Below are 15,549 nucleotides of genomic sequence, written 5' to 3' on the forward strand. Positions count from 1 at the left end.
GGTCCCAAAGATCTAAATCCAAATTATGGTTAGTTACCATAAACAATATATTAAAACACTATATATGTGCGCGCACGTATGTACTTCTTGTCAACTCTGTCCCTCCCCTCCCCCCCCCCCCCCCCACATTATAAATTTATGACCCCATTTCTAATGGAAACTCCCCCATGTTTCAACTGCACCTGCACCACAGTCATGGCACATCATCACTACTACTGGCGGGAGGGCATCATTACAAAGTGACAAGTTTACATGGACAGTTATTAAATATGGAATAACAATTTATAATGGAAACACAGGACAGAATGTCTGACTTTAAAATGAGGGATGAATTACATCTAGGTGCCCTGGTTCAATTAAGCTCATAACCTTCAACTCCACTTCACCTGAGTGATCATGGAAATAGACTAGTATTTTACTAAAAAATTACCATAAATTTTAGAATGATACTGTGCTCATCATTTACCTGATTTTTGAATGCAATTATTCTTGTAAAGGATTGATGGTGAGACACACACACACATCTCAAACAAAATAATTTAACCACCTGGACTTGGAGAAAAGATCAATTCGATTTGACAGCCAGCAACTGAAAAAGCCATTAAGCTGCGGAGTAAACATTTCAGCAACATCTACATGTTTAATTAATCACCCCAAGCATCATTTCAAAAAGCTCAGGAAACAAAGACAAATATTACAAAGGCAGGGGGTGGGAAACTCATCTGTAACCATTACAGCTGAGGCTTACTTCAGACAGCCAGGTCTTCCTTACAAAATGGTTTCAATCGAAGAGATGGGAGTTGTTCAACTTTCTCCCCACTCTACATTTTTTGGAAAGCGTCCAAGACTTCAGCCTTTCAGAATTCTCCGGAAATTATTCCGTTCTAAGTTACTCTTTACCACACTCCATCGTGTTTAGTCATGCCCCTCATATTTCCTTGCACGAATTTCGGCTGTGAACACTTGTTGGACCTTTTTGAAATTTTCACTCATATCCTGGCAATCAATGAATTTATTGTTTAATATAATGACATTATGAGTGGCAACAATAGACAAGACTGACCTCTCTGGATAGGCAGAAGTTAGACAACTCTCACTTTGCGTATATATATATATCTATATATATAATTATATATTATATAAAAAATATAAAATTGGCACCAATGACCGTAAATTTATTTTCTTCATATATTGCGTCATCCCTACTCAGTGGTTCTCTAGACCAGTGATTGTAAAGAATCATTTTTAACCCTTTTGAGTTACAGCACATTAACTGGAATAACACGATACTATCTGATAACACATGTGTTAAACAGCAAGTGAATGGGATCCGAGCACAGAAAGGCATCAAGACAATCAGACACCTCGATTTTTTTGTTTAAAAAAACTCGTCCACTCCACGTTTCTTCTCTTAAAGGGCTTTGGTACGAAATGGGTGAAATGAGCCAATACTTGACATTAAGTCTAGAGTCCCGCAAGTTCTACCTGCCAACCATCCACACAGTCTTAGACAGGAGGGCTGCCCGAGAAAGTCAACCAACAAAAGGAAAGCTCAAACAAAGTCGCAAGACTTTGAACATTTAACTGGCACCATCCACTTCCAGGCTTTCCCTCTAAACAGAAGCAGCAATGGTGGTTTATTAAAAGCAGGTAGCTAGTTACAGAACAAAATTACAAAGGGAGAAGGGGGGGGGGGGGGGGCAGGTCATTTGAACTTAACTGCTCATCAATCATATTCCTGACGTGTGATCAGGGTTTCAGGAATTCTGTGACTCTAAGCTTTGAACCCCACAGCAACAGTGATGGGACCAGTACAGTACAAGCTGCTGAAGCTACACACAGCAGCAAAATAAGCAACAACAACAAAAAATAAAATGTATAGGTCTTCCAGATGCCTGAAGTCCAACACATTGCACACAACTGTCTTTAGATTTGCATGGCAGTGACTGTTTGGTCTCGACAAGATGCACAGATCGACCTGCTCAAGAAAATTCCATCCATCCATCTTGATCATTTCAAACCAATCATTCTTGATTTCAGCATTCAACCGCCCTCTGTATCACATTCGACTTAAAAAGAAGCCCGTCCTATCCTATGGAATGAAATTTTCGGTTGCAAACACCTTCCATATGAACAACACTGTCTGGTTCCGGGCACTTCTACTGTAGTTTTTGGTCAGCTATTTTCCAGAAGTTCGAGCACTGGGAATTTCCTTGCCCTCAGTTACATAATCGCACGTCTGAAGATAAAGACAATATGGCTTCACTCATGTACAAATCTGCCAGCGGTTCACTCTCCTCACAGAGCCAGCCTTTAAATGCTCTCACTACCAGCACTGAAACACTGGTTGCAAACGGTTCCATCTATAAAATTGTAACAGTAAACCATCTCTCCAGCTTGTACACAGCAACGTCAGAGCCATGCAGAAGGCAGTTTTACAACATGGGATGTGTTGAGAAGATGGTTTTCATGGTTTCTGTATTAAGGAAGGGATTCCATAAGCTTTGCAGGGCACACAAGAGATCACGCCTAGTGTTTTACAGGGCTTCTCTCAGTTAGGGAGCAAGGAACAAAGTTTGTTCTGGGAGAGACTGATGTAAGACATTGTTCCAACAAGGAAACTACTGTGAGCTGAATGTAATATTACGCAGGGATCCAATCATGTATTAGGGAAACTGCTAAAGAATCACAATGTCATGAAAGTATTTTCAGCCTATACAGTGACTGCATGCCCACGTGACGGCTCTTAGCACCATCACAGTAAACAGTGATTTGTCCAACCATTGTAAACGCCTTTTTTTCCTCTGTTAAAGGCAGTTTCAACAAGACAAATGAGTCCAACACAGAAGATAACCCAAATGATATGTAAATTTTTGGTTAAATAATCCAGGAACCAACTTCACAGAATGTAGAATCAAATAAAGCAACAGTAAGCCACAAGCCAATCACTGTTTTTAAACATGTGGAAGACACCACTTCTGCGTTATTACATTGCGCATATCCTGTCAATACTGCCAGCAGCTCCCAGCTCACTGAAGAAACATACCTGACTTCGAAGGATGGTAGGAGACAGGAGTCCCTAACTCCCACTCGCCATCACAGTAATGACTGGCCACATCTGCAGTTTTCCATTATATCTGGTCATTATGCATGCAAAACCTTGTCCTGTTCTGTCGTCATACTTTTAATGGTTGACATTGATCAACCTAGTCTCATGGACTGCGCCAGCCCTATGAGGAGCAGCTTAACTCTAACCTCACAACAACTCAATATTTCTACACCAGCAATTCATACAGTGGTATATACAGTGGGCAGGCACAAGGTCTGAACCCAATATGGCAAAGAGTCAGGTTAGCTCCACCAGTGGACTGTGCAGTTCCAGCCCAAGTGGCAGGCAGGAGCGAGTTCTGTTCCCCACTCATTGACCATCTTTAAAGGTTTCTTTCACTAATGAACTATACAGTTGACTATAAAATACTGATTAGGAATGCTATTATACAGTGTCCTCTAACAAAGTGCTTTATGTAGCCCATCTCTTAGAATATAGGTGATTGTCTTTTTGTTCACATTCCAGGTGGGTGAGCCACAGAGGTGAAAGGCGAAGTGAAACCAATCTCGGTGGCAGATGGCGAAGTCGCAACGTAAGGCCCTGACGGAGGCACAGTCTGGGGAGGGCTGCTGTTCACACTTTCCAGGCTGAAACAGACACACAAAAATATGAGGGAAATCACTGATGTTAGGATCTGTTCATCTGCACAGTTAGAGCATGAAGCTTAAAATTCTTGGTTTTCCCTCTTCTCAAGTCATCGATTCTTTCCAGGGCACAACAACTCGTACTTAAACAGCACCTTTAACATAGTAAAATGTCTCAAGGGGCTTCATAGGAAGTTATTAAAATTTGACACTGAACCACATAAGGAGATATTAGAACAGGTGACCAAAAGCTTGGGCAAAGAGGTAGGTTTTAAGGATTAAGGAAGAGAAAGGCAATGAGATTTAAGGAAGAAATTACAGAGCTTAGGGCCTAGGTAGCTGAAGGCATACTGCAAATAGTGCAGCAATTAAAATGGGGGATGCGCAAGAGGCCAGAATTGGAAGAGCACAAAGATCTCAGAGGGCTGCAGGGCCCGAAGAGTTAACAGATCCAACAACAACTTGCATTTATAGAGCACCTTTAAATGTAGTAAGGCACAGTTCTACGGGAGCCAAGAGGTCTCAGGTACCTTACACGTGTTGACAGGCAGCAACTGATTTTTACATCCTCCAGCTCTGAAGTAATTGTAGTTCAGCTGAGACCAACTAATTCAGCAGAGTGGGATACCAGCCCAAGGACATCGGATATGGATGTCCAGCCCACAGCAGGTGATCGCATTAATCAATAAGTCATTGGTTACAGGAGAGAAAAGAAGCTGGAAATGAGTCAATATTTCTGCTCCTCAGTGACCCCTGTTGGAAAATGCACACAGGTGGACCCAGTTCTGATGAAAGGTCACAGACCTGAAACGTTAACTCTGCTTCTCTCTCCACAGATGCTGCCAGACCTGCTGAGTATTTCCAGCACTTTCTGTTTTTATATCAGGGATGTTTGTAATGTGCTTTGCTATTTAAGCTTACCTGTAAACAAGTACTTGGGTGAGAATATGCAGCAGAAAATGGAAAACAACATACAAACAAAATTTAAATGACATAAGGGGATATGAAGATAGTGTGGGGAAAAAGGCACTGAAGTGGATGATCAGCCATGATCATACTGAATGGCGGGGCAGGCTCGATGGGCTGAATGGCCTACTCCTGCTCCTATGTTCCTATTCTAAACATGGAATGGACCTTGGAAACAGTTAATCTTACACTCACTCAGAACAAAATGTTTAATAATGGGTCCTTAAATTATGAGTGAGTGTCGATAATGGGAGATGAGGGAGAGACACTAATCTACTCCTGTAAATGTACCACGATTTTAGATACAGTTTATATTACTTTTGTTGGAGAAAAGACAACACCCAGAACTTGCATTTTGCATACCTGTGTGAAAGCAACGGGGTCAGCAGAGGAGTCCCAGCATTTCCAATCCCAGGGACGCCACTGACAAATAATTTCTTTGGAGGTGAATCCACTTCCATGTCACCTGCAGGAAGAAGCAAAGGCCATTGACTGAGGGGAGAGACAGAGAAAATGGCAGGCCCAAGTTTTTGCTCCTGAAAGACCCATCAATACTACTAAAATATTAAAAATGACAACAGGTGTATGGGTAATACAGGAGGTCAGACACTAGAATTTCATCTCTGGAGCCAGCACTGGTCCCAGTATTACATTTCTCTAGCACTTTCCCAGTCTCACCCCACCAACTATGGGACAGTGACAGATGCCACTGGCTCATTGCATTATTCAAGCTGATCGGGAGAAATTAGCTCAGAGAACAACAGCCATTGTAACAAAGCATACAAAAATAAATGTACAAGTTGCATAAAGTACAGAGGAAAAGATAAGGTTTGTGCTATGTTTAAGAAAAGCTAGCATCAGGTAGGGTTTCATTTCCTGCAGAGATGAAATGCCAGTGTCTGCCCTTCTGGAATGCTCATATACCTGTTGTCATCTTCAATTTCTGGTGTGCGCTATTTTTATGCACTGATTAGCATATTCTTAGGAAATTCATTTTAATGCATTTTTGAACTTGTTTAAATTAAATGAGTTAATAACCGTGGAAATAGCAGAGACAGGAAATGATTAAGAACAAAATGTAGTTCTCAATCTGCTACAAACAGTGCAGAGAGGAAAGTCAGCCCCAAACTGATCCTTTAAAAAATACAGAATTATTATTTTTTTTTTAAAAAGGTGAGATACTAGTAAATGTTGATATACAGAAAGACTTTTGTGTCCTTGTACATGAATTACAGCAAGTTAATAGCAGGTACAGCAAGCAATTAGGAAAGCAAATGATATGCTTGTCTTTATTGCAAAAAAGTTGCAGAAGTATAAGGGTAAGGAAGTCTTGCTGCAATGATATGAGGCCTTAATGAGACCACACCTGGAGTACGGCATAAGCTTTGGTCTCCTTACCTTGGAGGGGGTGCAACAAAGGTTAACGAGATAGATTCCTGGGATGAAAGGGCTGTCTGGCTATGAGGAGAGATCGAGTAGTCTGGACTTATATTCTCTGAAGTTCAGAAGAATGAGAGGTGATCACTTTGAAATGTACAAAATTCTTAAGAGGGCTTGACAGCGTAGGTGCTGGGAAGATGTTTCCCCCTGGCTGGAGAGTCTAGAACTATGGGGTGTAGTCTCAGGATAAGGGGTGGGTCATTTAGGACTGAGATGAGGAGAAATTTCTTCACTCAGAGGGTTGCGAGCCTTTGGAATTCTCTACCCTGACGGCTATGCAGTGGCTGCTCAGTTGTTCAGTATATTACATCAGAGATAGTGAGGCTTTGTTGCAGGAATACCACAAGCAAGGATGTGAGTTGTGGTGCTGGTCTTGTCGGAGACTATTCTTCAGCCACATTTCTCAAATTCACGATGTATAGATTAAAAATGGAACACAGAATCCAAGCAACGTGCTGTTTTGCAGAAATAGAATTGTAGAGAGAATGCTGAAATTAGTTTTGAAAAATTCAGAAAATGCTGCAATCAGCAAGTCAGGCAGAGAGTGGAGACAGAGAAACAAGAGGTAACATTTCAGGACCATGGCCAATGACTTTTCATTGGAACCGATGAAAGGCCATTGGGATGAAACGTTAACTGTTTCTCTCGCCAGGAATGCTGCTTGAACTGCTTTGTGTTTGCAACATTTTCTGTTCTTTATTTCAGATTTCCGGCATCTGTAATATTTTGCTTTAGTTTGAAAACTTCAGTTTAAGTAGTTTTAGAGATGGGCATTAATTGAACTGGCTGATGGCGCACAGTGCCAGTCTTGCACCATGCAGACCTCAGGTTTTCTGCTATGATAATGTTTGAAACAAAGTCAGTCAGGAGCTGAAAGTGAAAGGCAGGTTAATGTTCAGTTCTGATGAAGGACCCCACCTGAACTGCTAACCTGTCCTTTGCTCTTACAGATGCCGATGGATCAGCTGTATATTTCCAGAATTTTGTGCTCATTTTGGGATTGGGTTCACTTCCTAGTACTTGCTTTTTAAGTGTTTGTTTAATTTTTTAAGTGTATTTTGATTATTTTTAAGGCAGAGGTAGACATATTCTTGATAAGCAAGGGGTGAAAGGTTATTGGGGATAGGCAGGAGTGTGGAGTTGAGGTTGCAATCAGATCAGTCGTGATCTTGTTGAATGACGGAGCAGGTTCGAGGGGCCGAGTGGCCCACTCCTGTTCCTAATTCGTATGTTCGTATGTAATTACAGCATATTTAATAAGTCAATGACATCTTCCATTCAATGTGCTTGAATCCTGTTAATTTGAGGAGTAAGTTATAAGTAAGGACACACCTATCCTGTCCAACAGTGGAACCTGAACTTCAACGTTTTAACTCAGGAGGCAAGAGCGTTACCAAACAAGCCAAGCCAACACCGACTGTCAAAAAGTAACAAAAATAAAAGAATGAAATTTAATATAAATCTAATTACCGAACATGCAATTTATACTTGCATTTTGAAGAGGCATTACTGAGGATCCCTTACCTTTCCTCTTCAATGGTCCCAAGGCACTGGGTCGTAAAGCAACACTGGGGCTGACACTTCTCCTGCTGTAAAGGCAAAGACAAGTTCAAACCTCGGCAGATACTGCTCAATGGACCCCACACCCACACACGTTTCCCTTTAAAACGATAATTGCACCTGGAATGGGAGGAGACCTTCCCCAACCGAGTGAATATAAAAGATGATTCAGGGCAAGTAATGGTGTAAAGTGTACAAGACAGTGCGAGACTGAGTTGAATGGCAGTGAGAGGCTGGGAGGTGAAGAGCCAAGAGGGGTGTAGTGTGATCTTGTTCTGTGAAATGCGCATTAGAATGTGTTTGGAAATGTGGCTGGATTGAGCAAGGACTACTATTTAGAAAGAAAAGAAGGCACCAAGACTGTTGAGCCCTGTAACAATATCCGTATGCAACTGCTGCCCAACTGCGTCATCATTCCCCTGCAGCTTCTAGTGTACACCAATCTATACCGAGTTGTGATTGCCCTTCCTGCTGTCATAATGTTTGGTCACACTTTTATGTCACCATTTAACATATAAACTGCCTATGTAAATATTAAGCATCTAAATTCTGCATGTAAACAGTTGCCTGTAATGACGCGGTAACTGACACTCACAGGAACAGGAGGCGGCTATTCAGGCCCTGGATCCTGTTCCGCCATTCAATTAAATCATGGCTGGTCTGTATCTTAATTAAAGGTGGAGTTAAGATGCAGGTTAGAAATGATCTACTCACCGGTTGGTAAAACCTACATTCACCAAGAGACATGAGGAAAAGCCACGGGTCATTTACTGGTATCTATCAATGTTGAAATTGAGAGATTCACGTTCAGAGTCCCTGGTTATAAAGTGCACCCATCCTGGTGGCTCAATGAGCCCAATTTTAAGATACTGCAGAACTGTTTGGCACAAAAGTAGTAAAAGAAGATTTGTGTGCTTGCAGAATTTTCCAAATTGCCCACTGTCCTCGGGCACATATTATGTAATGGGATATTTTCACAGCTTGGGAGACTCAGAAAATGTGACAGTATTACTCCAAAATCGATGCACAAAGCAGCATTTAAAGCTGCCTTTGACTTATTGTCTGAAAGATACTTCAATGATCTGAGCAAGATAATGCCACTGAGCACACAGCTTGGTGCAAAACTATAAAATATCACGACTTAGCACCCCAGCTACAGGAGAATTTCCAGTGATAAGTACATCGTAGAAAATATGTAGGGCCCTTTTATGAGGAATGCAGAGGAGAGGGGCACTAAAAATGGCTTATCCTGGAATATACATTCAAATAATTACAACAGGGAGAAAGGGGTTATCTTTTATAACTGAAATACCCAAGACCACACTGCAGGACACCACCAGGCTTGAAAATGTTAAGGAAAACAAAACACAAGGTAAATCAGACAGTAATAACCAAGGGACGACAAACTTGAGTTTTAAGAACCCATAGGTTCCTCTCACCTTGCAATACGTCGAGTGGGACTTGGAGAGGAATTTGGAGTGACGCCACCTTTGGGTATCAGAATTGGCTGGGATGATGAGAAGTACTGCTGTAAAAGGAAGGCATCATGAATAATCGTTGTCTGCTGTGCCTTGCACAACCTTGCAATTAGATGTGACAACATTCTGCAGCCGGAGGAACTGGAGGAACACCAGTCCTCCTCAGATGAGGATGACTAGGAATAAGGTGAGGAGGAGGACAACAAAGATAATGATGCCATCATCGACATGAAGGCCATGGAGAGACATGCAAGGGACATCAGGGAGAAACTCATTTATGCTTGTTTCAGCCAACAACAAGCCCATATTGCGTTCTGGTCACCACATAAGGATGTGAGGGTCCTTGAGAGGGTACAGAGGAGATTTACCAGAATGGTTCCAGGGATGAGGGATTTTAGCTACAAGGTTAGGGTGGGGAAGCTGTGGTTGTTCTCCTTGGAGCAAAGGAGATTGAGGGGAGATTTGATAGCAGTGTACAAGATTATGACAGGTTTAGATAAGGTAGACAAAGAACAGCTGATGGTACAATGACAAGGAGACACAGATTTAAGGTTCTGGGCAAGAAATGCAGGGGATGTGTGGAAGAACGTTTTTATGCGAGTGCTAATGACCTGGAACTCGCTGCCTATGAGGGTGGTGGAAGTGGAGATGATGAATGATTTCAAAAGGAAATTGGATGGGCATGAGGGAAATAAACTTACAGGGCTACGGGGATAGAGCAGGGGAGTGGGACTGATAGGATTGCTCTACAGAAAGTTGGCATGGACTCGATGGGCCAAATGGCCGGTGTCGGTGCAGTTATAACTATGGTTCTAAGCTCTTGGCACCCCTGCCCCTTACCCACCTCTGCCCGCTCCAGTGACCATCTGCAAAAGTTAACCCCACTGTACTCAATACTTGCCAATTTGGATGGGAGAATAACAGCCTGGATCAGTTTAAGAGGTGGTCAGACCGTTGCTGTAAATTCAAAAAAGGAGTCGGAAGGCATCCAGCTCAGCAAGAAGGACTCGCAGTAGTGGCAAGAGTTCGAGAGGGGGCGGGGAGGGGTGTTTGGCTCCTAATGACGGGTACTCATGAGGGTCTAACAGCTGCTTGAACCAGCTGAAACAATAGGCGCAGTAAATTCGGTTTAAGCAGCACCTTTGTAATTGGGGTCTCTGTTAATGGTAAACTTTTAACACCATGTTCCCGATATAAGCAGCTATCCGGGATCAGCCGGGATAGTTTAAGGAGTGGGAACTGTACTTGAAATTGTAGATGCAAACCCACTTCTGGCCACTGGATGGCACATGCCACATTGCATCTTGCTGAATAAAGTACACCAACCCACTCAAAAGCTTCTTAAAACATGAAAGATCACAATAGTTAAATGCTTCCCACACATACCAGCCGAAGAATCACAACTTCCTGAAGCCAAGAATTTAAAGTGATTCAGATAAGGTCGTCCGTGATTCCCCTGGGGCTAGATGCCTGACCACTGCATGACCCGAATGTATGGTGTGTCAGGTAACTCAAACTAAGCTAAAGCCCAACTGCAGTTTGCAAAGAGGGAGTTCTCTCATATCCTTGCCCAAATCTAAAATATTACATGCCTCTTGCAACCGCACATACTCACGTTGCTACAAGAGGCAGAGGGGCAAATGTCTTGCAAGAGCTATCAACCAGCTGCTTGCTTCTAAGTGCAAACAGCCAGATGGCACTGCAACACTGTAATTGCACGTGACGCAGCCACTCTTTGGTGTCAGCCGTGGCTCAGTGGGTCGCACTCCCTCTTGCCCGAGTCCACAGGTCATGGGTTCAAGCCCCACTCCAGTGACTTCACCAACATAACCAGTGCAGAACTGAGGGAGTGCTGCACTGTCGGAGGTGCAGTCTTTTTGATGAGACTTTAAACCGAGTTTGGCAGGCGTTCCCAATGTTATTTTTAGGAAATCTCAACCAAGGTAGTCAGTGGGACTGAGTGCCCAAAAAGGTCAGGTTCAGAGTAAAACTGACCAAACTGCAGACAGATAGAAGAAAAAGCTGACAACACAACCACTAGTTGGCGCAGTACTGGCACATGTGCAAATGCAGCCTCATCGAAAGAAAGGTCACTGTGACGTCTTAGGCAGCTGCCAGTAATCAAGATGGCGCTGCTCAATTTGACACAAAAAACAAATTAAACCCAAATACCCTCAATGGCTGCAATCGCCGCCTCTATCCCATTTCCAACAGTATCCCGCTCCCTCCTGCCATCACCGCTTCTCTTTGCTGCTCCCTCCCGTGTCCGGCTGCTCCCTGCATTGCTGTCACCCCTCAGCTGCTCACTCCCCACTGCACCAACCGGAGAAGCAGTGGGACAGCGGGAAGCAAGCAGACAACGGGGTGAAGCAGCGAGGCAGGGAGCACGTGGCCGGGGTGAAGCAGCGAGGCAGCGAGCACGTGGCCGGGGTGAAGCAGCGAGGCAGGGAGCACGTGGCCGGGGTGAAGCAGCGAGGCAGGGAGCACGTGGCCGGGGTGAAGCAGCGAGGCAGGGAGCACGTGGCCGGGGTGAAGCAGCGAGGCAGGGAGCACGTGGCCGGGGTGAAGCAGCGAGGCAGGGAGCACGTGGCCGGGGTGAAGCAGCGAGGCAGGGAGCACGTGGCCGGGGTGAAGCAGCGAGGCAGGGAGCACGTGGCCGGGGTGAAGCAGCGAGGCAGGGAGCACGTGGCCGGGGTGAAGCAGCGAGGCAGGGAGCACGTGGCCGGGGTGAAGCAGCGAGGCAGGGAGCACGTGGCCGGGGTGAAGCAGCGAGGCAGGGAGCACGTGGCCGGGGTGAAGCAGCGAGGCAGGGAGCACGTGGCCGGGGTGAAGCAGCGAGGCAGGGAGCACGTGGCCGGGGTGAAGCAGCGAGGCAGGGAGCACGTGGCCGGGGTGAAGCAGCGAGGCAGGGAGCACGTGGCCGGGGTGAAGCAGCGAGGCAGGGAGCACGTGGCCGGGGTGAAGCAGCGAGGCAGGGAGCACGTGGCCGGGGTGAAGCAGCGAGGCAGGGAGCACGTGGCCGGGGTGAAGCAGCGAGGCAGGGAGCACGTGGCCGGGGTGAAGCAGCGAGGCAGGGAGCACGTGGCCGGGGTGAAGCAGCGAGGCAGGGAGCACGTGGCCGGGGTGAAGCAGCGAGGCAGGGAGCACGTGGCCGGGGTGAAGCAGCGAGGCAGGGAGCACGTGGCCGGGGTGAAGCAGCGAGGCAGGGAGCACGTGGCCGGGGTGAAGCAGCGAGGCAGGGAGCACGTGGCCGGGGTGAAGCAGCGAGGCAGGGAGCACGTGGCCGGGGTGAAGCAGCGAGGCAGGGAGCACGTGGCCGGGGTGAAGCAGCGAGGCAGGGAGCACGTGGCCGGGGTGAAGCAGCGAGGCAGGGAGCACGTGGCCGGGGTGAAGCAGCGAGGCAGGGAGCACGTGGCCGGGGTGAAGCAGCGAGGCAGGGAGCACGTGGCCGGGGTGAAGCAGCGAGGCAGGGAGCACGTGGCCGGGGTGAAGCAGCGAGGCAGGGAGCACGTGGCCGGGGTGAAGCAGCGAGGCAGGGAGCACGTGGCCGGGGTGAAGCAGCGAGGCAGGGAGCACGTGGCCGGGGTGAAGCAGCGAGGCAGGGAGCACGTGGCCGGGGTGAAGCAGCGAGGCAGGGAGCACGTGGCCGGGGTGAAGCAGCGAGGCAGGGAGCACGTGGCCGGGGTGAAGCAGCGAGGCAGGGAGCACGTGGCCGGGGTGAAGCAGCGAGGCAGGGAGCACGTGGCCGGGGTGAAGCAGCGAGGCAGGGAGCACGTGGCCGGGGTGAAGCAGCGAGGCAGGGAGCACGTGGCCGGGGTGAAGCAGCGAGGCAGGGAGCACGTGGCCGGGGTGAAGCAGCGAGGCAGGGAGCACGTGGCCGGGGTGAAGCAGCGAGGCAGGGAGCACGTGGCCGGGGTGAAGCAGCGAGGCAGGGAGCACGTGGCCGGGGTGAAGCAGCGAGGCAGGGAGCACGTGGCCGGGGTGAAGCAGCGAGGCAGGGAGCACGTGGCCGGGGTGAAGCAGCGAGGCAGGGAGCACGTGGCCGGGGTGAAGCAGCGAGGCAGGGAGCACGTGGCCGGGGTGAAGCAGCGAGGCAGGGAGCACGTGGCCGGGGTGAAGCAGCGAGGCAGGGAGCACGTGGCCGGGGTGAAGCAGCGAGGCAGGGAGCACGTGGCCGGGGTGAAGCAGCGAGGCAGGGAGCACGTGGCCGGGGTGAAGCAGCGAGGCAGGGAGCACGTGGCCGGGGTGAAGCAGCGAGGCAGGGAGCACGTGGCCGGGGTGAAGCAGCGAGGCAGGGAGCACGTGGCCGGGGTGAAGCAGCGAGGCAGGGAGCACGTGGCCGGGGTGAAGCAGCGAGGCAGGGAGCACGTGGCCGGGGTGAAGCAGCGAGGCAGGGAGCACGTGGCCGGGGTGAAGCAGCGAGGCAGGGAGCACGTGGCCGGGGTGAAGCAGCGAGGCAGGGAGCACGTGGCCGGGGTGAAGCAGCGAGGCAGGGAGCACGTGGCCGGGGTGAAGCAGCGAGGCAGGGAGCACGTGGCCGGGGTGAAGCAGCGAGGCAGGGAGCACGTGGCCGGGGTGAAGCAGCGAGGCAGGGAGCACGTGGCCGGGGTGAAGCAGCGAGGCAGGGAGCACGTGGCCGGGGTGAAGCAGCGAGGCAGGGAGCACGTGGCCGGGGTGAAGCAGCGAGGCAGGGAGCACGTGGCCGGGGTGAAGCAGCGAGGCAGGGAGCACGTGGCCGGGGTGAAGCAGCGAGGCAGGGAGCACGTGGCCGGGGTGAAGCAGCGAGGCAGGGAGCACGTGGCCGGGGTGAAGCAGCGAGGCAGGGAGCACGTGGCCGGGGTGAAGCAGCGAGGCAGGGAGCACGTGGCCGGGGTGAAGCAGCGAGGCAGGGAGCACGTGGCCGGGGTGAAGCAGCGAGGCAGGGAGCACGTGGCCGGGGTGAAGCAGCGAGGCAGGGAGCACGTGGCCGGGGTGAAGCAGCGAGGCAGGGAGCACGTGGCCGGGGTGAAGTGGCTATTAGTCGGGAATGGGAAACTGATAGCGGGGATGATGGGAGGAACAGGGTACTGTTGGGGGGGAATGGAGGTGGCCATCACACCCATTGAGGGGTGAGGCAATGCTCGGAAGTCATTAGGTCTGACATCATTGCACGGTGACACTGGCAGGCTGGCAAATGCTCGGCAGCAAGCACTCATGACGTTGGCGATTGCTCTGTGCATGCTCTGCATTGTCAGGAGACACTCTGGAAAAATATTATCTGGTCATTGCTGCTTTTCTGCTTGTGGGATCCTGCCACATTTCCTATATTAAAACAGTGACAATACTTCAAAAGTACTTCACTGGCTGTAAAGCGCTTTGGGATGTCCTGAAGTTGTGAAAGGGGCTGTACGAATGCAAGTCTTCCTTTCTTTCTTAATTCATCACCTCAAATTGTTTCCTCACCACCAACCACCGACAGGCCTGTAACCACAAATATTTCAACCAACTTTGTAAACCACACAACCCTCTCTCCACATCTGAAAGGATAAAATCCATAACTGTACTGCCAGATGCTTTTCACAGTACAAAGAATGTCCACAATGCAGCTGGGTGAAATTTACTGGAGTACAACTAATGGCACGGACTGATGGGCCTAAAGAAGGGATAACTTTATATCACTTTGGCTTTTTCTTTTCGCTCTGCCAAAATTCAAGGTCAGGTCAACCATGAAAGATAGTGTTTTTAAAATAAATTAGGTCACGGGCATTGCTAGCAAGGCCAGCATTTATTGCCCATCCCTAACTGCCCTTGAGATGGTGGTGGTGAGCCGCCTTCTTGCATTGCTGCAGTAAGTGTGCTGTAGGCAGACCCACAGTGCGGTTAGGGGGCGAGCTCTAGGAGTTTGACCTAGTGAAGATGAAGGAATTGCCATTATATATCCGAGTCAGGATGGTGTGTGCGCCTCGGAGGGGGACTTGCAGGTGGTGGGTTTTCCATACACCTGCTGCCCTTACTTTCTAGGCCACAAAGGTCACAGGATTGGAAGGTGCTGTCAAAGGAGCCTTGACGAGTTGCTGCAGTGCATCTTGCAGATGGTACACACTGCAGCCACAGTGAGACAGTGGTCGATGGGAGTGAATGTTTAAGGTGGGATGAAGATCAAACAGGATGCTTTGTGTAGTGCTTATAGTAATGATTTAGCAAACCAGAGGGCAAATTCAAACTCCGCTGTGGAAAGCCGTAAAAATTAACCAGGAAACATTACACAGTACGACATACACATAACTCCAGTCTCCTGCTACACGGCTGACTCTTAATGCCCTCTTAAGTCTTATGAAGCAAATCATCTGAAGACAACTAGAGATAGATGGATAACAAATATGCTCTTATTAGCACAGAGCACATCTCACATTAAAGAAAAAGGTGGCTTTAA

At 48.3% G+C, this 15,549-nt stretch overlaps 1 protein-coding gene across 3 annotated transcripts in view; it reads right to left on the reverse strand.

Moving 5' to 3' along the window:
• Positions 1-620: 620 nt before the first annotated feature.
• LOC137357387 (P2R1A-PPP2R2A-interacting phosphatase regulator 1-like) overlaps positions 621-15,549 on the reverse strand; it is a 34,833-nt gene continuing 19,904 nt past the window's right edge. For 2 of the 3 annotated variants that reach the window (XM_068023695.1, XM_068023693.1), the window contains 4 exons: positions 9,099-9,187; positions 7,624-7,688; positions 5,023-5,125; positions 621-3,696 (listed from right to left, as the gene is read on the reverse strand). In XM_068023695.1, coding sequence (XP_067879796.1) covers positions 3,564-3,696; positions 5,023-5,125; positions 7,624-7,688; positions 9,099-9,187 — 390 coding nt within the window. In that variant the 3' untranslated portion in view covers positions 621-3,563. The remainder of the gene's footprint in view (positions 3,697-5,022; positions 5,126-7,623; positions 7,689-9,098; positions 9,188-15,549) is intronic. The other variant, XM_068023694.1, reaches the window with a different exon arrangement.

The sequence above is a fragment of the Heterodontus francisci genome, chromosome 48, assembly GCF_036365525.1.
Source record: "Heterodontus francisci isolate sHetFra1 chromosome 48, sHetFra1.hap1, whole genome shotgun sequence".
Classification (NCBI taxonomy): Eukaryota; Metazoa; Chordata; class Chondrichthyes; order Heterodontiformes; family Heterodontidae; genus Heterodontus; species Heterodontus francisci.